Source organism: Girardinichthys multiradiatus, chromosome 14 (assembly GCF_021462225.1).
Source record: "Girardinichthys multiradiatus isolate DD_20200921_A chromosome 14, DD_fGirMul_XY1, whole genome shotgun sequence".
Classification (NCBI taxonomy): Eukaryota; Metazoa; Chordata; class Actinopteri; order Cyprinodontiformes; family Goodeidae; genus Girardinichthys; species Girardinichthys multiradiatus.
The window spans coordinates 8,258,235-8,285,464 of record NC_061807.1 but is presented as its reverse complement, the minus strand read 5'-3'; the positions used below and the strand labels follow the sequence as shown (position 1 = coordinate 8,285,464).

At 41.7% G+C, this 27,230-nt stretch overlaps 4 protein-coding genes across 9 annotated transcripts in view; 2 read left to right on the top strand and 2 right to left on the bottom strand.

The window, feature by feature from the left end:
- LOC124880625 (junctional adhesion molecule-like) overlaps positions 1-27,230 on the top strand; it is an 84,727-nt gene that overhangs the window by 38,792 nt on the left and 18,705 nt on the right. The window lies entirely within an intron of this gene.
- LOC124880601 (immunoglobulin superfamily member 11-like) lies at positions 4,799-9,775 on the bottom strand. 3 transcript variants are annotated; one of them, XM_047385874.1, is made up of 6 exons: positions 9,707-9,775; positions 8,296-8,382; positions 6,943-7,290; positions 6,639-6,755; positions 6,317-6,397; positions 4,799-5,635 (listed from the first exon to the last, which is right to left on the bottom strand). In XM_047385874.1, exons 2-6 carry the CDS (start codon positions 8,360-8,362, stop codon positions 5,442-5,444), a joined length of 807 nt encoding a protein of 268 aa, XP_047241830.1. In that variant the 5' UTR covers positions 8,363-8,382; positions 9,707-9,775; the 3' UTR covers positions 4,799-5,441. The 3 variants fall into 3 exon arrangements, with proteins under 3 accessions (XP_047241830.1, XP_047241832.1, XP_047241831.1); XM_047385876.1 differs by lacking the exon at positions 9,707-9,775 and adding an exon at positions 8,453-8,597; XM_047385875.1 differs by lacking the exon at positions 9,707-9,775 and having other exon boundaries at positions 8,296-8,549.
- LOC124880599 lies at positions 10,011-16,406 on the top strand. 4 transcript variants are annotated; one of them, XM_047385871.1, is made up of 8 exons: positions 10,011-10,072; positions 10,621-10,656; positions 10,787-11,050; positions 11,232-11,378; positions 11,498-11,650; positions 13,915-14,013; positions 15,642-15,728; positions 15,825-16,406. In XM_047385871.1, the coding sequence occupies exons 1-8, from the start codon at positions 10,042-10,044 to the stop codon at positions 15,875-15,877; spliced, it is 870 nt and encodes a 289-aa protein (XP_047241827.1). In that variant the 5' UTR covers positions 10,011-10,041; the 3' UTR covers positions 15,878-16,406. The 4 variants fall into 4 exon arrangements, with proteins under 4 accessions (XP_047241827.1, XP_047241829.1, XP_047241826.1 ...); XM_047385873.1 differs by having other exon boundaries at positions 11,229-11,378; positions 11,498-11,554; XM_047385870.1 differs by having other exon boundaries at positions 11,229-11,378.
- Positions 18,927-22,766, bottom strand: LOC124880608 (programmed cell death 1 ligand 1-like). The gene is made up of 4 exons (XM_047385882.1): positions 22,721-22,766; positions 22,012-22,317; positions 20,909-21,268; positions 18,927-20,747 (listed from the first exon to the last, which is right to left on the bottom strand). The coding sequence occupies exons 2-4, from the start codon at positions 22,085-22,087 to the stop codon at positions 20,539-20,541; spliced, it is 645 nt and encodes a 214-aa protein (XP_047241838.1). The 5' UTR covers positions 22,088-22,317; positions 22,721-22,766; the 3' UTR covers positions 18,927-20,538.

Sequence of the window (27,230 nt, the reverse complement as noted above, 5' to 3'; positions counted from 1 at the left end):
AAAGAGGCTCACATATCGGCCTGAAAAGATTCTCCACCACTGCATGGTGACCTTCAGCTCCATCTGGTAAGAGATACAGACATCCAGGAGCAAGTGTTTCCCTCAGGTAGAGAGAGGCAGCTGAGGAGCAGCTGGCCATGAGTTAAACAACCACCCTCCTCAGGGGGGAACCACACCATGTGGTTGGGAGGACAGATATCTGCTCTCCCTCCTGGACCTGCTGCCCCTAAATGAAAAAGGATCAAACATTAAGAAAGACGGAAAGCAAAGCAGCTGGATTCATGCTGCCAGCGTCCAGCTGCAGTTTATATTTAGCTTTAGCAGAGCTGAGAACCAGTTAGCATCCAGCTACCCCTGGGGACAATAACAGGGATGGATAACTTTACCACAGCTGGATTAAAGGTAATAAACCAGGAGACAAATGTAGATTTGATTATCTAACAAACTATGAATGAAGGGAGGCTCTGTCCCACAGAGAATAATATTCATCGGGTATTCTTAGGTTTGCTAAGAATATACATCTAGTATTAGATACCTTCTACCAGAGCTGACCTTTGACCTCTTGCGCTGTTTTGAGTTGTTCCTCTTTCCATCATGGTGACATGAGTTGGGATTTGTTCCAGTGCTGATGACCTTATTCTGCAAATCTCCTGTTGAACTGCTGACTATGAAACAAACTAGTGGTGATTTGAGCAGAGAATGAATGAGCTACCAGGCTCTGTCCACCAGGTGGCAGCATCACATCAGAGCCACACTGGTTGAAACAGGGGTTGAAGCTGGGGTTAAAGTTCAGCCCGGGAGCAAATTCGTTTTATCCAGTGAGTCTTCATGTTTGTAATCAAAGCAGTAGATTTGACTTATTTTATTCCTTGATCACATTTGTCGACATGAAGAAAATAGTTCAAATCAGTTTTGTCAGGTGAGAAAGTTTGCAGAAGACTCATCTGGATAAAATTCATTTACAGATCTGCTTGGAGATAGAATTAAATACGTTTGAAGGGAAATTAATAATTTCTTAGACTGTTTTCAGATTTCAAAAGCCAAGGTTTGTTAATATAATCCTAAAAAAGACATAATCCCAAACACTTCAGTGGTTCCTGCTTCTCCTCCTCTTCCTCTGCCTCATCCTCTTTCACAGGTCCACAACCACAGCTGATACTGTCCTCATCTGCTACTGTACCACTATGATACAATTTATACCATTTTGCAAATAATTCATAGTGTTAGAGCACAAATAAAATATAAGAATCAACTTAAGGAAAAGCGCTAAACATCATTGACTTTATTTCTATTTTTCTTGAGTGGGTAAAGCAGCTAATGAAAAATCCACAACAGGACAACTAGATGTAGGCTACAGTTTATACTCACATTTTTTTTTTTTTACTTTAAACACAGACTTTCTCCAATAACGCTTTGTTTTACAATAAAGAAATGTGTCATTTTCTGTTTGGCGGCAGAATTAATTATTTCTGCATGTTGTTCTGGGTGTTGGCATGGACAAGAAGCTGACCTTCAGAGAAAATACTGAGAAGATCTGCAGAAAATCCCATCAAAGGCTGAACTTCCTTCACAATTTCAATCAGTTTGGAGTGTTTCAATATTTAATGACAATGTTCAACTATTCTTCGCTCAGATCTGTTCTTATATTTGCTTTTATCATTTTAGAAAGGCAACCTTTCAGTGGTAAGTGGAAGGCAACATTACTGGTAATAACTGCCTGGTCTAACCCAAACGTGTTTAAAGAGGCTCACATATCGGCCTGAAAAGATTCTCCACCACTGCATGGTGACCTTCAAACAGGCGGTGTAAGTTTGACCTTTCCCCTCTGCAGCTGATGATGGATGTATTAGATTTAGGATGCAGAGGGTTTCTTATAGCACCACCATCTCCCATTAATACCAGTTACTGTAGGAGGCCGGAGTGACAGCCATGCTGTGGTCATCCAGGAGCACTTCTGCGTCTCCACAGGTTAGTCCAGATTCACCTGTCTGGCCTTTAACCATCATGTTGCACTAAAGCAGGACGAACGGATCTGTTTAACCTGCATTGTAACACTTTAACACGAATAAAAAGGGCTTCTCTGACCTCATTCCTGCTGGGAATAAGAGAAAAAAACAAATATTTTAGTTTATGGTGTTTAGAAAAATATAAAAGACTTGGGTTGTTTTCTTGTCTCTGAAGATCTTCTCACTGGAAACAGGTTCTGGTCCCATTTATTAGGAAAAGTAGACGATAGCGTAAAAGCTGTCATTTGAAAACAGACGGTCTGAAGATGACTCCATTTTGTGTTATTAATACAAACATTAATGTTTCTGTGCAACTTTGGATTTTTAATTTAAAAAAAGTTTCAGTTTTGTCCATAAAAGCTGACTAAGCTACCTGACCCACACTGACCTTAGATTTGCCTTTAATCACATCCTCAGCTCTGTCGGCTCTGCATCTTCTGGACTGGACTTCTGCAAGACTTCGTGACATTCAGTTTTCTGCAGCACCAGAATGATTCTGTTTCTTCTCCCAGTGGATCTCCTCTGTTCCCACAGCTGCAGCCTGCTGGTTTCCAGCACAGTCCCAGTAGAAATCCGACCATCAGGACTCACTTTCTGGACTCTCGGTTCAGAAGACTGCAGGTCCTGATGTGATGAAACCTCCGACCTTCATTCCAGTGATGGAGGAGGTCATGATCAAGGTCTCCAGTGTGGTAGAAAATAAGGTGAAACGATTCAGGTTTTCTGTTTATTCAGGTGAACCAGGTGCAGCTAACATGTTAAAGTGGCCAAATACAGTTCAGATGAAAAATGTTAAAAACATTTCAATCATATCAGAGACGATCTGCTACAAAACACAGCATGAAGAAAAATGTACCTAATGTTTCACTGATCTACAGGAAGTGGATCCTTGTCCTGAGATGTCGGCCCGTTTGGACCCAGCAAACCAAACTAAACCAGAACCACGTTCAGTCAGAGTCAGACGAGTCTCTGCATGTTTATGGGCTTCGGATCGTATGACTCCTTCTATCCGTGTTCCAGGAACAGACGTGTTTCACATTCATTCCTCCCCGAGAAACAGAAAGAGGACCCAAGTTCAGATCGGTTCTGATTGGACCTCAGTCTGGTTTCTTAAGGGCTGAATCTGGATACCAGGATGAGGTTTAACCTGCTGCAAACAGCCGCCTCATGTTACTGTGGTCAGAGACGATGGAAAACACAGCGTTTATAAACCAGATTAACCAGATTTTATGAACAGATTAACATTTCCCAGCAGTTAATGCATTCACCATCAACACCAGTTTATACGGTACTGGGAGAAAGTATTTACCCCCTTACAGATTTCTGCTGTTTTCGTCACTCCTAGAAGTTTTCGATCCTGAAACTGATTTTATTATTGAACCTGAATAAATTCAGACAGCGGTTCTCAGACGATGATTTCATTCACGAAGAGAAAAACGTTTTCTGATGGCGGGATATATATCGGAAAATTCATGATTCATAATCATGGGAAGTTTTCCAGAAGCAAACAGTCCCAGATCATCACACCACCACCACCATGTTTGACTGTCAGTATGATGTTCTGTTTCTGAAACACTGAGTTGGGTTTGGGTCAGATGGGACACAACCTTCTAAAAAGGTCCACCTTTGTTTTCAAGAAGCAACACTTGATCTAAAAATATTCAAAAATAATAGTGAAAAAGTCATCAACCAGTCTGGAAGGCTATCAACACCACTTCTAAGACTTTAGGACTCCGGCGACCCAAAGACCCGCTGGTGTCAGATGGAACGGAACAAACGTTCCACAAAGGTCCATTTGTGTTTCATCAGCCCACAGAATATTTTTCCTCGTCTTCAGGATCATGAAGTTGTTTCTGGTAAACCGGGCTTTGTGTTCTTTTGGGTCAGCAGAGGTTCTGGCCTTAGAACCAATCAAACACACTGAAGATTTATCCAGAAGAACCCAGAACAACATCTAAAGTTCTGCAAATCTCACTGCCTCAGCTAAGGTCAGAGGTCATGATTCAATAAGAGGAAAGAGAAACTGGGCAGAAATGGCCCCTATGAGAGGGATCCAACACCAGAACCACTGCTGACCTACAGAACCCAAAGGCCCGTTTACCAAAAACATCTTGATGATCCTTAAGACTTTAGGGGAAATATTCTGTGGACTGACGAGACAAAAAAGTACCTTTTTGGAAGGTTCATGTTCTGTTACATCTGACCCAAAACATCTGACACCAGCGGGCCTTTGGGTCGCTGGAGTCCGGAGTCTCAGAAGTGGTTCTGTGTCCTTCAGGAGACTGATAGATGTTTTTCTACTCTACTTTAGATGATGTGTTGCTTTGTGAGATCTTTCAGAGGTCCTAGTTAAAGTATTTATCATATCAGGTCCAGTAATAATCAGGCCTGGGCTTGACTTGTGAATTTAAGCTCAGCTTTCCAAAAATATATTTGATCACAGTTAGTTCCTGATTTAACAGGGGGAGTAATTACTTTTCAGTTTCTTTGCCTTCATGAATGAAGTCGTTTGTTTTAACTCAGGTTATCTTTAACCAGCAGCAGAATTAGTTTCACCTCAAACATTTAAGTGGGACAGAAAAGCAAAAAACAGAAGAAATCTGTAAGGGGGGTAAATACTTTTTCACAGCGCTATAACCAGTTCCTTTCCAAGCCTTTAGAGCAGTCAGAACCTCAGTGAAAGTGTAACTCTGTCTCCATGACGATGTGCTCAGAGTGACATCAGCTCCCATCATGACTTCTTAAATGATTTCAAGTCATCAGAAAATAAAACTCCATGAAAACATCTGAAAAACGTTACAAACACATTTTATTCAGTTTAAATATGAAGGTCATGTGATGATCTGCTCTACATTGGACCTTCTGAAGTTACCATCCTTTCATCATGAACATGCATGTCATTAATTTAAGGTTTTATTTATTTAAACTGTTCATTTTTCAGGGTGGAATGATGGAGAAGATGAAATGATTTCTAAAAGGACAATTTGGTGTCAAATATTATGTTTCATTTTCTCTAATCCTAAATCTTCCTGATCAACATCCTGACAAAGATCCACCGATCCAGACCTCATGTTGGTTTGCTCATCTGAGTCTGCTTCATCTGCTCCAAATGTGGTTCTGAACTGCATGATTCTGGTTCTGTGTGGGTCACAGAACATTTCAGTTCTGTTGTCTAATCATTCCACCCTGACAGAAGGAACACTTCAAACTATTAAACACCTCAAAGTTAAATAAAATCACGCTGATGCTGAGTGGATGAAACTTACCACCAGGATCCAAACAGAACCATTAATTATTTGGTACCACAACTGAAGCAGGGATGGAGATAGAGGTCCAAAGGGCTGATAAAAGGAGGTTCCTCTGCTGATGAACTAATCAGAACCTCCTGTTAGTAAGATCCACCATCAGTTTGTCTTGAACACAGACATCACGGTGTCATATCAGATCAGACGGTACTTTATCAGGAGGCGGGTCGGACCTCCTCTTCTTCCAGAACATTAAAGCAAACACTGCAACAACAACCAGAGCAACACATGACAGAGAAGCAGCTACTCCAGGAACCGTTCTGCTTCCAGGCTTGTTCTCTCCATCCTGGTTCCCAGCGGTCCGGATTGGTTCAGCCCGTCCAACTGCAAAGAAGAAGCAGGAGTGAGTCACCAGGTGGGCTGGTTCCCAGCCTCCTACAGGACGATACACTCTGCAAGAACATCGACCCGTTGTCTCAACCAGACCTGAAGAACAAATGAACCTTTGTGTTCCTGCAGCTTCTTCTCAACATCTGGAACAAACCGTTCTTCCTGTCTGGTGTCCAGAACCAAGCAGACATGTGTGGGACCTATGAGGTCCTCCAGCAGTTCAGTGTTTGTCTGGTATGAAATGTGCTGACCTTGCTAATCGTTACCGTGGTAACCAGAAGAAATAAGCTGCTGTATTTTATGAAGCTGAAGGTGTCTGAGGTAGAACATCAGGAACAGGAACATTATGGGCGGGTCGATAATCAGCAGCTGACATTTAGTTGACCTGGTTTGACCTTGGTGACCTCATCAAACAAACGAGCGCTGCTTCTCATATTTACATAACAGATATGACCTCCACGCCCCGGCGGGTCAACAGCTGGTTCTGATCAGCTGCTGTAATCACGTTAGAAACGTCGGGACACATTTCAGGAAGATGGAAACTCAAGAGAATGTTTTACACAGAAGCAAACCAGAAAAATGAGAAAATATTATTTTTAACATAAAGCTGAACCAGTACTATACTTCACTGGTTTCCATAAAAGAAGAACAACATGCAGGAGAACTCAGACGGACCTTTTAATGCTTCAACGTGGACCACTTCCTGGGCTTCCCAAACAGCACTTCCTCCATCTTTGGTCCCTTCAGCCTGACTTCCTGCAGATAGGCAGCAGGTGAGAGGAAGCAGTTTATTTATGACACATTTATCAGGCAGCACAGAGGAGAAGATGGTTAACGTTCAGGCAGAGGAACTTCACATTTATATCAGTGATCTGCTGCTGGTGGAACATCAGTCAACATCTCCTAATTGGTCCGTATTACTCCTAACATGGAGAACTCCAACACATCTATTTGGGTCTGGAAAACCACAACAGCACCAGAAGAGAAGAAGACCTACCAGCTGAAGTTGATGTCTCCTGGATTCCTCCATCCTGGTCTCCCGTATCTCTGTTTTCTTCATCCTTCTCCCGTCCAAGCTGGACTGCTTGGTCTCCTGTTTGTTTCTCAAAGTGAGCTGCAGAACAGAACCAGGTGTGAGTCTGAGCTTTCAGGGAGGAGATGACTGAAGAACATCATCTCCTGCTCTCAGACCAGCTGCTGTCTCATCGTCAACATCTTTAGGAAAGATCTAATCTGAGATGTTTCACTCTCACATCAAGGTCCAGGAAGTTCTGCAAGTTCTGATCCAGAGACAAACTCACCTGGAGAAGGAGGAGCTACCTCCAGGTGGATGGTGCTGATGAGATTCTTCTTGCGGCTTGTTCCACTCTGAACGACCCGACACTCATATGTTCCTCTGTCATCAGTCCTCACGTTCTTCAGAACCAAAGACACATCTCCATCCTTCATCTGTCTGTCCTGCAGATCCACCCGGTCCTTAAAGGATTGGTGCTGGTTAAATGGGTCGACCTGCTGGTCTCGATACAGGAGAACATAATCTGAGCCCAGGTCAGTTCTGCTCCACTGCACGACGATAACAGGGTCCCTGCGGGTCAGTCCACATGGCAGAACCACCGTCTCTCCTTGATGAGGTCTGATGGTTGGAAGATCTGTAGGAGAGACCGAGAGGAGGAGATACGGAGATGTTTCTGCAGACAGGTCATGAACAATCATCTGTCCAGAAAACAACTCATTAAAAGAACGACAGAAATATTCTGCAGTTTTCTGAAAATATTCTGGACAAATAAAAAATAACACGTCAGGTGACGCTGAACGTGGCTTCTGATTGGACGCTTGTGATTCTCATCAATTAAAGGTTTATTTCAGTGTTTTAACTCCACTAAACAGAGAAACTAGAAGACACAACTTCTCATTTATTTGACCTTTATGTGTGGAAACACATTTATTTGCATTTGTGAATAATATTCACTCTTTTATTATTATGTACTGAACATAGAGAGTAAATAAATGCCAAATGATATTTAAAAGTTGTTTAAATTAAAGACAAACTGCAGGAAACAGAGAGGCTGGTTATTTCATAATGTTTAGCTTTTTAATTATTAATTATAGTTTATGACCGTTTATTCTGTCTGCCTGGTGACGGAGATTCAGTTTCATATTTATGGATCAGATGACGTATCCAGTTAAGCTCAGAATTGTTCATACCCCTGGCAGATTTAGGGTTAATCTGTGAATTACTTTTAATGTTACCATCATGTTTCTTTTTGACCATGCCATTTATTAATAAAAATGTTAAAACAGCTCATTTTTAAACTGATACTCCCTCCCCATCAGGAAGCTTCCTGATTGGAGGAAAAACACTTCAAGTCTAAACAAGCCAGGGGTGTAAATACTTATTACCTGGAAAGTGAAACTTAAGCTTTACTAGACGCTCAAACATAAAGAAAAACCTAAAAATATAAAACAATCAGCATTTTATTTTAACATTAGGAGCCATAAAGTCATTATTTGTGTTTGTGAATAAAATGGATCAGCAGACATGATTTCCTTTGTTTCCGAACCAAGTCTGAAAACCAGTTTGTAATGTTTCTCTCTGAAGAAACCAGCAGATCATTAAGTCCACCTGTATAGAAGCAGCTTTCTGATTCACTCACCTGCAGAAACAAACACGGAGAGTCCCACAGAGAGCAGCGCGCCGAGGAGTCCGGGTCCAGCAGCCATTATCAGCCCACCTGTACCAGCTGTGGATGAAAAGCTACTTTTAACAGAACCGAACAGAACAAACGCTGCAGTTTCACTTCTAAACCGGACCTGATGGAACTGGAGATGTCGATGGTTGAGAGACACCAAGCTTGGAGCTCCCAGTGAGAGATAAAATCCAAGGCCTGCGTATAAAAATGGAGCGGAGCCGTTTGTGGGTCGGTCAACAGGGGGCGCTGTTAGTCAGACTGACTGAATTACTGATGATCATCTGGTCAACAGCACATTCCTGGCTCATATGTGCATTATTTTATTTTAACAATAAAATAATATATGTATTATTGATTGTATCGTCTTTATATGACGTAGCAGTGTCAGCGTGTTCCCACCAGGGGGCGCTGATGCTTTTTTTTAAAGCTGCACTGAGCTGAGACAGACAGGTCATTGTGTCCTTAAAGTTCTGTCCTGTAAACCAGTAAGTCCATAAATCTGAATGGGTCACCAGCGGGGTTCTGTAGAACTCACTAATAGGCTGAAGAGGTCATGAAACTAGTTAATCAGAGGTACTGGACCAGAGAAACATCTAACATGCATGGCAGCAGGCCCTCAGGATGGGTCTGGTTAAAGCAGGGTGTCTTCAGGTTTGCATCATGTGTCATTTTCCTGCCAGTACCCCCATTAAGATGTAATAATACATTTCTTTTCATTATTGGTAATATATTCGTAGGTGTCCAACTCTGGTCCTGGCTGATTTAGCGGCTCAGCAGGTCACCAGGTTCTGCAGAGGCCCGGTAATAAACCAGTTGTTGGATTGAGGTGTTCAGGTGTTGGATTCAGCTCACCTCACCTGCAGGACAACACTCACTGGACTCAGTTGGTTCTCAGGCCAGATATGTCCTCCTGTTTCAGTCCTGACCTGTGACCTCAGGGCTGCTTTCTCTGCACATAAAATCCGCCTACAGAGAGGATCAATAACAGGAAGCTGGAAGTCTGCCTAGCGACAATCCCAGCCAATTAAAAAACAGTGTAATTGTGACATCATTGTTTTGCTCGCAGATCCCAGTTAAAACTTAGTGGTGATTAAAGATGAGAACTGCTAGAGGCCACAGAATAAATGAATTTTCCCTGTTTTCCAGTTCTGTACAGGAATATTCCAGAGGATCATCTGAGTGCAGAGAAGCAGGATGTTGACATGACTCCATGACTCTTAGTGGAGATCAGGATTTAGCTCCTATTAAAGCCACATTCCAACTGATTCCTACAGTTACCATCCTCTCCCTGCCACTGGTACCAAAAACTAAACCAGAACTTTCCTGAATCCAAACCCAGTCCTTGTTTCTGTTGGAGAAAAGCTGAGTTGTTTACCTGGCAGTTGCTCGGAGATCAGCAGTAAAACCCGGACTGGATCTTTGACTTGTCTTCATGTTTGCTTTGGACTGAAATGGGTTCGTGTGAAACCTGAACTGGATCTTGTAAAGATGCTGGAGGACTAATAATACATAATATTAAAACTGAACTGCATTAATGTTTGACTTTTTATTGGGTTTGTGGTTGTTGCTGCTGGGCCCGTTTTATGTGGAATATTCTGGTTCTGTGAGGTTTAAATGAGAACAACACAGGATCTGATTGGCAGGAAGAGGCGGGTTCATGTGGTTTCCAGTCAGAAAAATGTAAAACTGCTGAAATCAGTCAGAGCTGCAATGATGGAAGCATCTTTTCCCTGTCTGGTCTGTAAGTAGAGAACCGGTTTTATTTATTGTACCTGAAGTAGCGCCTGAGGATGAGGAGAAAGGATAGAATAGAGTTTTATTTGAATGAATACTAGTTCATCTGAGGCAACCTGAAAAGTGATCGCAGACACACATCCACACACAGAACCAGAAACTGTTAGTATTTCTCATTCCTCCACAGCAGACTACAGAAACACCAACAAAACAATAGAGACAAATGTTACAGTCAACTGTAATCCGTACTGAGGCAGGGAGGCAGCTACAGAGTTTATGTGTATAAAGTTTTAGAGTAGGAACACATTATCATGTCAACATTTAGTATTTTTTATCATAATCAGGACTGAAACCTGTTTTCCAGATTTTACTGTAACCAGCGTTCTGTGATCCATCGTGTTGTAATATCCTGTAATTAAAATCTTTGGATCAGAACCGGACCACGCTGTAGTGGAATCACATGTCTGAAACCTACATTGGAGAGTTTGACGGCTCTTTAATCTAAAATAGTTTTATATGTTAAATCAGATGAAGCTGGTTTATTTTATTTTACAGTTCTGACCTCAATGCAGCTCCGTGCAACCTTTCAAGGTCAGCAAGCCTCTCGTCTAATAAAAATATTAACATTCTAGGAGGATCAGCACCTTCTGCAGCAGTTTAATTTAAAGAAACATCAATAAAATGATTAATAAAAACACTTTTTCATTGTTCTTCACAAAAGCTGGTCTGACTGTGAGTCCCAGCAGATCTCAGTTCTTTGAAGGAAACTCTGTGTCTCTGAGCTGTGAGGAGGACAACATCTCTGCTGGATGGACTGTGAGGAGAAACACAACCAGAGAAACCAGAACTCAGTGTGGAAAAGGATGGGGGACACAAGCTGGTTTAACCTGTAACATCACCTACCTGTACCCATCAGACACTGGAGTGTACTGGTGTGAGTCCAGAGAGGGAGCAGCCAGCAGCAGCATCCAGCTCACTGTCTCTGGTAAGATCAGACTGTGGAGTTAGTGTTGATGAAGCTGTGTGGAAATGGATGAAATGCTGTAGTTTGTCTCTGTGTTGAGGTGGATCAGTGATCCTGCAGAGTCCTGTCCTCCCTGTGATGGAGGGAGATGACGTCAGAATAAGGAGAGGTGATCTAATGGATTATTCTTTTATTTCAGAAGAACCCCTCACCTCCTCTCCCCAGTCTCCCTCTGCTCCCCGAGCCTCCTCTTCCTCTGCTCTTCTTTATGTGTTGTTGCCTCTGGCATCTCTGTGTGCTGTGGTAGCATCAGTTTTACTGGTGAGACGGAGCTGCAACCAGTCAAAAGGTGACATTAACCAGTCATTGAATAAATTAGTCATTTAAACCAGTCAGTGTGAAAGTATTTTACATACATGTAGTGTTTCTAAAATGTTTTTAAAATGTTTGTTTGGTGGCTGATTTCAGGTAACAAAGAACAACCTGGAGAGGACAGTCTCACCTATAGTGGCCTCGTAATATCAGGTCAGCAACAGAACAAAGAGTCGACCTCAGTTAATGATTGGCTCCAGGATGAGATCAAACTGACATGTTTCAACACATCTTCTTTGTTCCCTCAGGGTAAAACATGGTTTTACCATCATTTGTATATTAAAATATCGCTCATTACTTATAAAGTTTACATTTTTAACTAATAATTTCCAGTTTGATTCTAAACTGTTGCTGTTTTCAACCTTTAACTGATCAACATAACAAGACATTGACCACAGTAGCCTGTTAGGCTTCAGATTAGAGACCATTTGTGGACAGGTTGTGAGTTTTTTGCTTTGCAAGCTGGTCTTTGTTCCGGTGGTTATTGCCTTAGTTAAAGATGTAGTGAAGTGAAAGCTCTGTGGTCAGCTATAGTTTCCTGTTTTTGATGAAAACCTTTCAGCTGAAGGACAAGAAAATGTGCAACTGAATACCTGAAATAAGACGTAAGAATAATACATGAAAATCTGATGTTTTAGGAGCTTTATGCATTTTAATTCAATAATTAGACTATTTTGTGAACAATTTCAATTTGAAATTTATCATCTTGTCCATGCTTACTGTCCTGAAGCAATATTATTTGCAACTAAATAGATATTCTGATTGGTGAGTTTATCGGTTAAACTGTTTAGATCAGTTTTAACTTTCATAGCAGTGGTTCAGGCAATTAGGCTGCACAATATTTATATCACAATATCAGTGTTTGCAATATTCATATCGCTAAGAACTGTTTGGAGTGCAACCCCAGTTGGCTAATATATAAAGATCACAGAGTGACGGAAGTACAGATGGGAAAGAAGAAAATAAGCATATATCACAACTGATATTGTCATCGCAATATTTACCAATATTATCGTCACCGTAAGATTTTCTAACGTCGTTCAGCCCTAACAGGCACCGGTACTCACCACCTTGTCTTCAACTGTAACCTTATGTTTGCTGAATAAAATTGGTTTCTACTAAGAAAGAAACATTCTGTTTGATTCAGTTACATTTCAGTTAAGTTTAGCAGCATATACTGAATAAATAGAGAGTAGTAGGAGAAAGTATCAAAATGAGGAAGAGTGGTCATTCTGTCCTCCAACAGCCTAAACCTATAGCAGCATAACTACAGAGATAGTTCAGGATAACCTGAGCCTAAAAAGGAGACAGGGTGTCTACCTCCTGGTTCTAGAAGGGATGAGTTCTGTTTTCTGCAAAAAGGATTTCTATTGGCTAAATGCCAGAATAAGGGGGAAGTGTTTTTCGTTTTTACTTTTGTCAAATTCCAAAGTTTAATGCTTTCAGGAATTTATTGGTAGAATTTTCCTTTACTGGGATTTTGTCCCATTTCTCCTGACAGAGCTGGTGGTACTGGGTCAGCTTTGTAGGCCTCCTCGGTGTCAGACACCTCTCCAGCTCTGCCCACTGAGAACAGGGTTGGTGATGGTTACTTCACTGTCCCGAAGACTTGTTGTAACTCTGCTTGGAGACATCGTCCATTTAAAAGACTAATTTGTGTTGCCTTCACTTCCTGGCTAATGTCTTCAGATGTTGCTTCAATATTTTCACATAAAGCTTTTCATCATAATGCCACCTATTTTGTAAAGTGCAACCAGTGTTTCTTACAGCAAAACATGATGCTACCACCGCCATTCTTCTCAGTTGGGATGGTAGCTTCAGGTTTGTAAGCTTCCTCTTTTTTCCTTCAAGTACAACAATGGTCATTAGTGGTCATTAATACTTAGGTTTTATTTCACCAAACCTCAGAAAATGTGTGTTAAAACAAATAATTTTGACCCCGAGTACATTTGAAAACTGTAATTAGACTTTTGGAATATGGCTTCTTCCTCTCTGAGTGGCCTTTCAGCCCAGGTTGGTTCAGCACTCGTTTCACTGTGGACGATGACTCTCTCTAACCAGCTTCATGCAGCATCTTCCCACGGTCTGTAGCTTTGCTTCTCAGGTTAATTCACACCGTCCCCTTCCAGAACAGCATGATGTTCTCATGCTGTTTATACTTGCATTTAATTATTAGAACAGTGGGAATCGTGCTGATGATGTCACTCAAGGAAACGGTCTGTTTAAGGTGTTGCCTTGAGGCCAACCTGCATCCACAGGTCTGCTTCATTTTAACTCAGATATTGTGAATTAAACTATGAGAAGCTTATAAGACCATGACATCATTGTGTGGGCTTCACCAAATTGTTTAAATGCATAATAGTTTTATGTGTGTAATCATCTGAATGTGATAAATCTAATATTGTGTTATTTTTGCATTCAGCAAACAAATGTTGGAGATTCTAAGCGGCCTGAAAAGTTTTGTCTGGTTTATGTAAATATCTGGTTTCAGTTAGTATCTATTTATTTGACAGAGAGCGATCCAGCTACAATCTACTCAACTGTGAGAAGACAACACACCAGTTGTGGAGAAATATTCATCAACCAAATGCACGACAAGACAAATATGACAGGTAGAGCCTCCGTCTTTAGCTCAATAACACCATCATAGCTTATCATAGCTCATTAACACCAATAACACCATCTGCTCTAACTTTCATCACAGTTTAAACTGTGGCTGAGAAGAGTTTATTATGAAACTCAGACAGGAACTTTTAAAGTCATCTTAACCTGGAAAGCTTGTTGGTAACTTTGGCATCATTCACTGCACCAAATACATTTCCTGGCAGAACTCCTGCTGCAGACATGTGTTTCTCTGCTCTGTCTCACTGAGTGAAGGCAGTGACCCTGTTAATGCGTACGGTAGAATTGGGGAAATCTGAGTACAATCAAATTTCTGGGTGCAAGTGAACTGGTTCAGAAGCAGTCGAGAGTAAATAAACTCTCTAGTCAGACAACACAGGATAATCCTTTACATAAAGAGATGTGCAGCTCCTCAGCTCTGTTAGGTGTTCTGCGGCTTAGTTAAACATATTATACATCTATGCCTTGATGTTAATGACGGCTGAACCATGAGACAGTCAAACTGTGGTCCGAGTCACCATGTGGGGCGATGCTGGGCTCTAGAAAGAGACCCATTGGTTCCGACGTCAGGCCTTCTGTATTCCCCACGTGCTGCGTAACTGCTGTCCATGAGACCATCACACACACACACACACACACACACACACACACACACACACACACACACACACACACACACACACACACACACACACACACACACACACACACCAAAGGAGGATTAGAGTAACCAGTGACCCAACAGTCATGGTTTGGACTGCAAAAGGAAACTGGAGAACTCCATTCAGAAAGGCAGGGCCTGGATTCAAACCAGGGACCTTCTTGCTGCAAGGCATTAGTACTACAACTGTGCTCCATAGTTGTTTATCACTGTTTTCCTAATGGGAACACTATTAATGACAGCCAGATACTGGACATGCAGTAAATGGAGAGTAGTGTGAGAATGTAGTAAAGAGGGTGAAAGTGGTCATTATGTCCTCCAGCAGTCTAAGCCTATAGCAGCATAACTACAGAGATAGTTCAGGATAAACTAAGCCACTCTAACTATAAGCTTTATCAAAAAGGAAAGTTTTAAGCCTAGTCTTAAAAGTAGACAGGGTGTCTGCCTCACGGACTAAAACTGGGAGCTGGTTCCACAGGAGAGGAGCCTGATAATTAAAGGATCTGAGATGTTTTCAGCAGATGAGCATCCCATGATCCTTTGTGTTCTCAACCTCTTAAGCTGCATTTTGATAAAGACAGTTCTAATTATTAATGCAGTAATGTGAAAACTGGCAGCTTCCTCCTCCTCATGGTGCTGATATGTTGCCTGATACTGGTGAACCTTCGTTCTGCAGCATGTCTTACTGACAGGAAGTGCTTCTTTACACCATGGGTGTTACTTTCTCACTAGTCGTGCTGACTTGAATTCATAGAAACGAGGAGATGTCACATGGCACACAGAGAACGTTGATGAAAGCATGTCTCACTGTAGAGATGTCATGAAGAAAATGAAACTGCAGCTTCTGTTGAATCTCCCTCTAAACAACACATGAAAATAAAGGCTTTCACCTCAACTTGTGATGGTTCTGGTACCGGCCGTAGTAACGGTGTCAATATGATGCATGGTGTTTTGCAGAGAGTGATCCAGCTGCCATTTATTCAGATGTGACAACAGAGGACATCAGTTATGGACAGATAGTCATCAGAGAAAACAGGAACAGAGGTACAAAAAAACAAGAACTTTTTGACAGTCTTACTGCATCTTAATCCAAACATGTGCTTCATTAGAGTAAAACCTCTATTTCATTTTATCCTAAAGCTGTTTCAGAGCTTCAACCAGAGCCTTGGGTCATCTACTCGTCACTGAGATGATCTGCAGCCAGAAAAACACCAACCTTCATGAATTCGTGTTTTATTGCCAGACTACGGATGTAGTTCATGGTTTTCATTTGAAGCAGCAGCTCATGTTCCCACAGCAGCTGTGATGTTTCTCTGCAGATGCCTTCAAACGTAACCAGACATGTTCTGTTTTTCATGGTGCTGTGTGGCTTTCAGGAACAACCCAGCTGTCCTTGTTTGAGGTTGGTTGACACAAACGTGGCTCCAGAGCTGCAACCAGAGAATCAAACCACAGATGCTGCTAAAGGAAGCAGCAACCTGGTTCAGGGTTTTGTTTTCTTTGTTTTAAACACTGAGTCATCTGATTTAATCTTGTAGACATGACTGTACCTTGAGATCCTTTCCACGAACCCACAAACAGCATAAAGACGAGCTGCTGACGGAAACTTCTGATGATCCCAACTGAGCCTGATTCTCGGTACAAACAGCAGCTTTTCTGATTCCTTCCTGGACTGTCGGGTTTTTCTAATTGTTTGTGGAGGAATAAAACGCATCAGCTAACCGTGTTGGCATCAAGTCTTTATTCTGAACAGATGTGACGCCACAGCTCACAGTACAGTCATAAATACACTCACCGGCCTCTTTATTAGGTACACCTTGCTAGTACCGGGTTGGACCTCCTTTTACCTTCAGAACTGCCTTAATCCTTGGTGGCATAGATTCAACAAGGTACTGGAAACATTCCTCAGAGAGTTTGGTCCATATTGACATGATAGCATCACACAGATGCTGCAGATTTGTCGGCTGCATCCATGATGAGAATCTCCTGTTCCACCACATCCCAAAGGTGCTCTACTGGATTGAGATCTGGTGACTGGAGACCATTTGAGTCCATTGAACTCATTGTCATGTTCAAGAAACCAGTCTGAGATGAATGGTGCTTTATGACATGGTGGGTTATCCTGCTGGAAGTAACCATCAGAAGATGGGTACACTGTGGTCATAACAATCAGACTCATCAGACCAGGCAATGTTTTTCAAATCTTCTATTGTCCAACTTTGGTGAACCTGTTTGAATTGTAGCCTCAGTTTCCTGTTCTTAGCTGACAGGAGTGGCACCCGGTGTGGTCTTCTGCTGCTGTAGCCGATCCGCCTCAAGGTTCGACGTGTTGTGCGTTCAGAGATGCTCTTCTGTATGCCTTGGTTGTAACCAGTGGTTATTTGAGTTACTGTTGCCTTTCTATCAGCTCGAACCAGTCTCGCCATTCACCTCTGACCTCTGGCATCAACAAGGCATTTGTGCCAACAGAAGCGCCGCTCACTGGATATTTTCTCTTCTTTGGACCATTCTCTGTAAACCCTAAAGATGGTAGTGCGTGAAAATCCCAGTAGATCAGCAGTTTCTGAAATACTCAGACCAGCACCAACAACCATGCCACGTTTAAAGTCACTTAAATCACCTTTCTTCTCCATTCTGATGCTCGGTTTGAACTGCAGCAGATCGTTTGGACCACGTCTACATGCCTAAATGTATTGAGTTGCTGCCATGTGATTGGCTGATTAGACATTAACGAGCAGTTGGACAGGTGTACCTAATAAAGTGGCCGGTGCGCACACACACACACATGATACACATTTTATAAATGAACTCTTCCAAGCTGAGATGCCTTCCACTTCTTAACTAGTTGTTGTGATTGTTAACTCGCCTTCTCTGGTCGCAGCCTCTCTGGGAAACTGATGGCTACAGTTCATGATGAATATCTTGAATAATATCTTGAATAATGAGATTATTTAATTATCAGTGAATTAACACTGTCATTGTGTCAGCTGTCTCTGCTTGAAGCCCACCTGGTTGTATGAAGGAGCTAATTTTAGAGCAATGATCTCATAAAAAGATGAGCTCCACGACTGTTTGGAGGATAAACAAAGAAAGAAAACTGTGAATCAATCTGCTATTTTTGACTGTATTTGACCCAAGGCTAGTCCTGCTAGTCCTTGTTATCAAATTGAACCAATGAGCGCTAGTTTGGTTAACCAGCTGGTTCTGAAAGGTCCGACAGTCGACACCCACTTATCCTGTCCTCGAGATTCTTCAGATGCTCGTCAGGAAATCCTGATTGAGCTTACTAGGATGGGTGGGATTTAAAATAAAAACTAAAAGCATGGCTGCTCTAAAGCTAAAGACCCCGAGAAGAGAGAGAGTTGATTCCTGGAGGGGGATGAGGGACGACTTCATTGAGGAGTCAGAATGACCTTAATCCCAGCATGGAGGCCTCTGTTTGCCTTTTACTTTTAGGAGAGTCAGCTTATCCCAGCAATCCCAGACCGTCTCTCTTCTTTTTATATTCCCACAGACAGACCCCCTCTGTCCCCAGGTGGGGACCTACAGGTTGACTCTGGGAGGGAGTCGAACTACAACCCTTTAAAACCTCAGCACCTGCCTTTTATTATTACCCTCAGTCAGAAACCAGAAATTCATTCAGAGAAGGACACCTAGCTGATAAAAAGAAAGACTTCCAGACGAGGTTCTGTGTGAAAAATAAAAGGTTCCAAAAAGGAAGAATTTCTAGAAAAGGTGCAGATGACAAAATACAAAAAGTCTTCACTTCTAGTCTGAAGAATAAAAGGTCAACTCAACTCTAAAAACTAGCTCTAAAATCCACTGTCACAAGGTTTTATATGGTTAGATAAGCATGATTACCATATCTGGGTGTGATTTAATACATGCAATACATGAGAGAGAAAAATGAAAGCATTTAATATAGTGAAGAAGTGGCTGGCATCTTATTTCCTCATGGTCCACACATGGACTTCTCCTCCTCCTGCTCTCTCTCTCTGCTGGATGATTCATCTCCATCATCCTTGTGTGAAGCAGGCTGTTACAAGCCTCTCTGAATCCCTGAAGCTCTGCAGCTCCCTCTCCTGATCATGCTCCTTCCTGTTTCTTCCCAGAGCTGAGCTTCAACGTTAGAGCAAATAGTTCCTGTCCCAGCTGAATTTCCATAAGAGGAATCCTCAACAAAAACACAGTAAAAACAAAGCAATGTTGCAAAGGGAAAATAAATGAAACTCAGATAAAAGGTACATTTATCTGTTTGAGGTTTATTTACCATCAATCAGGAGCTTTTAATCAGTTTATTGCAAACAAGCAGCGACAGTCAGATGAAGCTTTATGAAGCATCAAGGTTTTTCATCCAACTGGTTCATTTAGGAGTTAAAGCTTCATGGTGCTGAAGTGGCTCTACGGTGCCACCAAGTGGTCATTTAATGTAAAACAAGCAGAGTGATTCTGACCCCATGGTTCTGGGTGGGAGGAACTGGACGGTACCAAACCGATAATGCCTCTGAACAAATAATAAGCCCAGTCAGGTGGTATCTGGTGGTCCTATAGGGACCTATAGGACCTACTGGGGACAATGTTTCATTTATCTCCTCCAAAGGCCTCCTATGATTGTTAGTTGTAAAGCTGTAAGGTAAGAACCACAGATGGACATGTCCAGGCCCGCCAGCAGCATACTGGACCCATACTGTTATCACACAGGACCGCTGGGTTTACAGGATTCAAATCACAGGAACATCTACACTTCTTTGGTTCTGCTTCATATTCTACAACACTTCAGAATGTTCTAATGGTTCTGGTCCTGTAAAACATTCCTTCACCCATCAGCTGATCCATTTGGCTGTAGTTAGGAATAAATCTGTTGGTATGAATAATTACTACATTCATTCATTACTCCATGTTTTTCCCGACTTGGAGACAACATTATATGGCTAGAAGTATTGGGTCACAGCACCAGATCAATGGGTTCTGGTGTCCCAGGCACATCCAAGGCTGCAGGTGTATAAAGTTTGGTGAGGAGAACCTTGACTGACCTGCAGAGTCCTGACCTCAACCTTCTTGAACACCTTTGGGATGATGAGGCTGCAGTTCTGGTTCTGATCCAACTATGAACACACTCCTAAACCTTGGAAGATGTTTACAGAATAGTTAAAGTTGCTGACAACGGTGGGTCCATCAACAAACTGGACCTGATAGACTAAGGATAGGATGTGATCAAAGTTCATGTGTTTGTTGGAAGATTTGTACATAAATTATCATTACTTCATTTAAAAAGGTTCTTTATCCTGAATGATTTACCTTTAAAAGACATTTTCATTTATTTAGTTTGGTGAACTTTGATTGAATACTTTTCACATTTATCTTTGAAGAACTTTTATGAACTATTAACAGAATTGTCATCTTGTCTTAAAGTTGCATTTGGGTGGTTGCTATGCAGACTGAGCAGGAACTTGTGTTTGGAGGAGTTCTGGAAGCAGTCTGTTTGAACCCAGCTAATCTCCGTGTCCTTGGATGCCAGATGTGGACATGTGGGCTGATCAGTATCTGGACAGAACCAGTTTTATTCAGTAGGACGTGTATTTGTGAAACTGTGTGTAGCCAGACCCACGATGATGTAACATGAGTGTTTATCCTTCCTTTAATGAAAGGTTGTGACACAGAGCAGCTCCTCTAAGAGAATGAACTGTTTCTACCTGGCAGCCAAAGATAACTTTGACTCACTTGTGTCTTCATTCATACCTTCTCTGAGTTTATCAGTGTGTCTAACTCTGACATCGTAGAAGTAGACAGACAAATACTTTTGGCAGTACAGTGTACTTCATCATGGACACTTGCTTGATGTGTTTAGTTGTCTCTAAGAAACAGCACCAGGATCTGGACTCTGCAGAGCAGACTGGAGCTCCAGTTCTGCAGCTGCTTGCTCGTTCTCCCTCAAACGTCTTCGTTTCTTATAAATCACAAAACCAACAGCAGCAGCAACAATGATGCCAACTGAGAGACCGACTGCAGGTCCAACAGGTCCAACCTTGTTCCCTCCATCCTCGCTGCTTCCATCCTTATGTCCTGCAGAACAGAACCAGGAGTATCAGGTAGAAGATGACTGAAGAACAACACAGAAGGTCAGATGAAACACAGACTAACATGAATCCATGGAGGGAAAAATTCAACCTGATTAAAAGTTTTTAACTTTTAAAACATTTTTCATTTGGGCCGTACGAACTCACCTGATGGAACCACATCCAGAACAATGCTGCTGATGGGTCGGGTCTTTAAAGCAGCTCTCTTCCTGCGGTTAGTTCCTCTCTGAACGACCCGACACTCGTATGTTCCTCTGTCATCCATCGTCACGTTCTTCAGAACCAAAGACACGTCTCCATCCTTCATCTGCCGGTCCTGCAGATCCACCCGGTTCCTAAAAGATAGATGCTGGTTTTCTGGGTCAAACTGCTCGTCTCTGTAGCGAAGAACATATTCTGACTCCAGATCAGTTCTGCTCCACTCCACAACTATGATGGCCTTATTGTCAGGAGCTCCGCATGGCAGAGTGATGTTCTGTCCAGGTTCTGCTGCGATGTTGATCTGACCTGCAGGAGAGGAAACGACACAGAGCACAGAGGTCAGAGGTCAAAGCAAAGCCCCACAGCACCTTTAATGAGATACCTGGTCTCTGGTCCAGCCTCTGGACTGGACCAGAGACCATTCAGCATTCAGTAAATGCAAACTGCATCCTAACTCCAGAAGTGTTCTTATCGACACCCCAGGAAGACACCAAGACAGCAGAACCTTACCTTATTTTCACCTGTTTTTCACCTGTTTTTAACAGTACATCTGATGTCATTTATGCCAATCTAGTTTACCTAGTCAAAATATAATTACAGATATCTTAATTAACTAATATGCCTAGACATAAATCAATTTCAGACGAAGTCAGACGAAGCCGATTTTATGTTAAAACGGCCTGCCATATCCCTGCACACAAAACGTTTGACTCCTCACACTGTGTTGCTATAGAGACAGAAATTAAAGGCTGAGTCTCTGGTCCTCAACATGAAGTTAGTGTTTTTACCGTGTTAGTGTAACAGGATGTTTCCACTTGGTTTTTATTGCTCCTTTCTGACCACATTTACTGTTACTGATCAGCTGGCGCATGCGCAGTACCCATTTCAGTCATTTTGTGATATAGTTTTTTTTTTTACTTTTACTGACTGCACCTTATAGGACAGGTTCTCCTGATTTCACTGTACATTGACAATCAGGCCATTCATTCATTCATGTTAGATTTATCATTTTCATTTAAATCATAGAATAATATGAAAAAAGCTCCCACCGTCTCCAAACACCGAGAGGAAAACCGCAGACAAATCCAGAAAAAGGCTCCACTGTAAAAGCGACTTAAGATCCATTCCTTCGTAAGAGATGGCAGAGCTCTTAATGCTCAGTTAAAGGAGAATAAAACCGGCTCTAAGAGAACCAGCCTGGTGTAGCGTCTGTACTTCCTGCTCTACATGGTCCACATGGTCCCAGCTGGAAAAGGTTTATCCTCTGCTGTCATCGGACCACCGGCTGATATTTCAGGGATCTGATTGGCCAACATGGCCGCCGCCATGTTTTCGTAGACACCGCCCCATACTTTCTATGGGAAGGAAAAGTAAATGTTAATGGATGTAGCTCCTTTAGTCGTTTCATCTAGAAAGAAAGAACAGATAAACTCTGAGCCAGTTTTCAAGGTTAGATGATCAGGGAATCTAATAAACAGCTAAAGATGAGCAAAAGAACATAAATATCTAAACATAGAAATGGGCTTCCCCCTGGAGGAGCTGGAGGAGGTGTCTGGGCAGAGGGACGTCTGGGCGTCTCTGCTGAGTCTGCTGCCCCCACAACACAGTCCCGGATAAAGCGGAAGACGACAAGTACGAGAAATAAACCATGAATCTGGTCTGAACATAAACAGGGGAGTTTGGAGAAACCAACAGGGAACTTCCACTGAAAACCTTACACAGACATATCATGACCACTGTGTACTAATGACCTTTCACCTCTGCATGTGACAAATCAGATGTTATAGACAGTGTCCTCTTTCCCAGCCCTGCTTGAAACAGCTTCAGCTTCACTGAAGGAGAAGGAGTTGTGTTACATTTACAGGCAAGTGAAAAAACGAGACCTCAAAGTGGTTCCACTTTAGCATTTCTTCAGGTTTCTCATTTTTCTTTTTCTCATGTCCTAAAAAAATCTGGGGAATGACGTAGTGTCAAACTCTAATCCTCAAGCACACATCACATCAAAACGTTGCACCAGACCAGCTCTCAAAGACCAGAGTTTGACATGTCTGGTCTAGAGCGTTAACTTACAGTCAGACACGGGGCAAAGCAATATTACATTAAATGATCCATGCATGATACATACGAATTACATGATAGCAAAAAAACGGTTAAGATCAAAAATGAGAAAAAGAAAAAGACACATATATACAGAAGCACAGTGTAACACCCTGACCTGCCCCTTTGAAAACAACTGCATTGACTTTCCTACCTGGTCATCTCAGACTCAGGTGAGAGTATCTGTTGGATTGTACTTTGGCCTTGTCTGCCCTCTCCCAGGATAACTTGGGAAAGCAGAGACATAATGTGCCTAAGTATGTTTATCTCAGCCATATGACTCCTCCGGTTTCCCTGGATCAGCCAGCAGAAGGAAATTATTCAGATCCAGAGAACCTCTGCTCGCCCTCCACGCTCTGCCTGTCCACCCTCCAAATCCACTCACTTCCTGGAAGGAACCTCTCGCATATCACGCCGACCTGTCAAACTTGGTTTTCTGTGGCTCTACTCACCTCTCCCTGGAACATCCTCTTCTACCTTCAGGTAAGCGATCTTCTCAGTCATCTGAAATTCAACTATTACATTTCTCCGTACTTCATACTATCTCCATACTCTCCATACTGCTATGTGATGAAGGTGTTTTCAGTATCTGTGTGGACCTAATGTCTGAGAATAATCTATCCTTTTCAAATGATATGTATAAAACAGATAAGATTTATATTCTTTTCAGAGAGCCGATCAGTAATGAACTACAGCTATGATACACTTTGAGGGCAGCAGCACATTGACAGTGGCTCATACACTAAAATTGTCTATTTCAGATGTCACATAGATACACACGTGGATTAAATTGTTGGTACCCCTCGGTTAATGAAAGAAAAACCCACAATGGTCACAGAAATAACTTGAATCTGACAAAGGTAATAATGAATAAACATTCTATGAAAATGAACAAATGAAAGTCAGACATTGTTTTTCAAAAATGCTTCAACAGAATTATTTAAAAAAATAAAAAAAATGATGGTTACCCTGAAAATAATGTGACCAAAGGGACATTTTAAATCTAGGTGTGTCCATTAATTAGCATCACAGGCGTCTACATTCTTGTAATCAGTCAGTGGGCCTATATATAGAGCTACAGGTAGTCACTGTGCTGTTTGGTGACATGGTACCAGACTCAACATGGACCAGAAGAAGCGAAGGAAAGAGTCTCAGGAGATTAGAAAGAAAATTATAGACAAGTATGTTAAAGGTAAAGGTTATAAGATCATCTCCAAGCAGCTTCATGTTCATGACTACAGTTGCACATATTATTCAGAAATTTAAGATCCATGGGACTGTAGCCAACCTCCCTGGACGTGGCTGCAGGAGGAAAACTGATGACAAAACAAAGAGACGATAATACAAACGGTAACAAAAGAGCCCAGAAAAACTTCTAAAGAGATTAAAGGTGAACTTCAAGCTCAAGGAACATCAGTGTCAGATCGCACCATCTGATGTTGTTTGAGGCAAAGTGGACTTAATGGGAGACGACCAAGGAGACCATGGTTGAAAACAAATCATAAAAAAGTCAGACTGGCAACTACATGTTGACAAACCACAAAGCTTCTGGGAGAATGTCCTACGGACCGATGAGACAAAAATTTAGATTTTTGCAAGGCACATCAACTCTATGTTCACAGATGGAGAAATGAAGCATATGAAGAGAAGAACACTGTCCCTACTGTGAAACATGGAGGAGGCTCTGTTATGCTCTGGGACTGCTTTGCTGCATCTGGTACAGGGTGTCTTGAATCTGTTCAGGTATAATGAAATCTCAAGACTATCAAGGGATTCTAGAGAGAAATGTGCTGCCTAGTGTCAGAAAGCTTGGTCTCAGTCTCAGCTCATGGGTCTTGCAACAGGATAATGACCCAAAACACACAGCTAAAAACACCAAGAATGGCTAAGAGGAAAACATTGGACTATTCTGAAGTGGCCTTCTATGACCCCTGACCTAAATCCTATTGAGCATCTTTGGAAGAAGCTGAAACATGCCGTCTGGAAAAGTCTCCCTTCAAACCTGAGACAACTGGACCAGTTTGCTCATGAGGAGTGGTCCAAAATACCTGTTGAGAGGTGCAGAAGTTTCATTGACAGTTATAGTAATCGTTTGATTGCAGTGATTGCCTCAAAAGGTTGTGAAACAAAATGTTAAGTTAAGGTACCATCATTTTTGTCCAGGCCTGTTTCATCAGTTTATTTTGAAGCATGTTTGAAGAGTAACGTCTGACTTTCATTTGTTCATTTTCATATAATTTTTATTCATTATTACCTTTGTCAGATTCAGGTTATTTCTGTGACCATTGTGGGTTTTTCTTTCATTAACGGAGGGGTACCAACAATTTTGTCCACGTGTGTATGCAAGTAATGGGAGAACATAGGACGAGCTTCCCTGTCCGTTCAGAAAGAGCGCAGGATTCAAACCTTCTTGTAAAGGAAAGATAAAATAAACTGAGGGTTCTGGTTTCCACACATGTTGGGGTTTCATAGTTCTACATCTTTACATAGTATCGGTACATTTAGAGAGGAGCTAGAATGATTCAGTCCTTGCTTGCTTTTAACTGCATTTGTGACTAAAATGTATAGCAGGATTCATTTCATAAACTCTTATTTTTTATTTTCAACTGAAACCTAATTTAACAGTTATTGAATGGGCAGATGGACAGTAAAAATAAATCTAAAGCAACCATAAAATGAGACGAATGTTTCTGTTTATATTTTTTCAATAATAAGATTTTAATAACAAGTCATTTGTTGTCATTTCATGTGTATCAAAACATAACTATGTTGTTATGAAGATGTTGAGTCGGTTATTTCCCTCCAGATATCAGGAGCACCACCTGTTACATTTCCTGACTCCCAGCAGCAGGGGGAGCTGTAGCAATAAGACGTTCATTATTAAATGTCTTGTTATTGATAACCAGTCATCGTTTAACTTTGTAAATCTTGCTAATATGTGACGTGTTTCTGAATACGGTGAAGCTCTGCTGTTTACGACAGTCAACTACGATAAAAATATAAATTTTAAAAACTCTCCTGAAGACGTTTTTCCTCCAGAAATGATACATTTCCTTATCACTTCCGCTTCCTGTGGAGCTCCAACTGTAGGCAGACCGTCTCGTCTAAATATGGTCAAGGCGTCGTTACGTCAGCGCTGATGACGTTTGACTTCCAAGAAATATGGGATGTAGAAGTCATTATTTTTACAGTTTTAATGCAGAACCCCGTGATTTGAAGCACACAATAAAACTGATATTCTGAAATGGACGGGTTCAGAGTTTGGGTTCAGATTTTCTCTCAGCGTTTTATTTGTTCTCGGAACATTTGAGTTCGGTCAGAAATCCACGGATCCTGCGAAGGGACAAATAGTCTTTGCGTTATCTCGCAATACTTTTAGGGATAGTTTCCAAACCAGACAACTGCAAAAATGGAACAAACACTTCACCCGTTTTTGAGATTTATTGAGTTTTATTTTGAAATCGGCCTTAAATAAAATGATCTTCAATCAGACGTAAAGACAGTTTTTATCCACAAGCTGTCAAACTACTGAACTCTGGACCATAAAACTGCATGAAACCACATCTGTGACACTTTATTAGCTTATTACTGCTGCATGATGTGTACTTTATTTTATTTTTATAGTGAGTTGAACGGTTCTTCTAACCATTTAATCGCATCGTTGACTGCATGTTAACCTGCAGATGACAAATAATCCATATCATGTTGTTTGTTTTGTGAGCAGTTTGTCATCTGTGCTGCTGTTCCAAAATACACAGTTTTCTCAAGATAATTAAATACTTTCGCGAGCGAACGCAAAAGTATTACATGTGTCCTCTATGTCCCTTGGCGGGCACCGTAGAAAACAACTGGGTCACGCTCAGATAACGGTTTTCATCAATAAGGAAATGAAAGCAAAGAAAATGGCAGCATGGAGCTCAGCGGATCTCTGGTGGATTCTGTTCTCTGTCAGCTTCTTCTTTACTTCTACTGGTAAGTTTTTACTCTGGACTTAAACCGAACCGAGTCCGGTTCCTAGGAACAAGTTACCAGAACTTCCAAACCCATCCTCAGATCCGTGTGTTTGGGGGTGGAGTGACGTCAGTCCGTATCCAGAGATATGAAAGTATACCTGGGTAAAAGTACCGATACTTTCTAAGAACTTTCAAGCCCAACTCTGTCTCACAGGAAA

Coding starts and splice junctions, on each gene's coding strand:
- LOC124880608 (XM_047385882.1), bottom strand. CDS start 22,087: ATGGATCTTAAGTCGCTTTTACAGTGGAGCCTTTTTCTGGATTTGTCT. Junction 21,269..22,011: donor CCTCTCGGTGTTTGGAGACG/GTGGGAGCTTTT, acceptor CCTCTCCTGCAG/GTCAGATCAACATCGCAGCA. Junction 20,748..20,908: donor TCTGGATGTGGTTCCATCAG/GTGAGTTCGTAC, acceptor TCTGTTCTGCAG/GACATAAGGATGGAAGCAGC.
- LOC124880601 (XM_047385874.1), bottom strand. CDS start 8,362: ATGGCTGCTGGACCCGGACTCCTCGGCGCGCTGCTCTCTGTGGGACTC. Junction 7,291..8,295: donor CTCCGTGTTTGTTTCTGCAG/GTGAGTGAATCA, acceptor TCTCTCCTACAG/ATCTTCCAACCATCAGACCT. Junction 6,756..6,942: donor GGTAGCTCCTCCTTCTCCAG/GTGAGTTTGTCT, acceptor TCTGTTCTGCAG/CTCACTTTGAGAAACAAACA.
- LOC124880599 (XM_047385870.1), top strand. CDS start 10,042: ATGATGGAAGCATCTTTTCCCTGTCTGGTCT. Junction 10,073..10,620: donor ATCTTTTCCCTGTCTGGTCT/GTAAGTAGAGAA, acceptor TTTATTTTACAG/TTCTGACCTCAATGCAGCTC. Junction 11,379..11,497: donor GAGCTGCAACCAGTCAAAAG/GTGACATTAACC, acceptor GGCTGATTTCAG/GTAACAAAGAACAACCTGGA.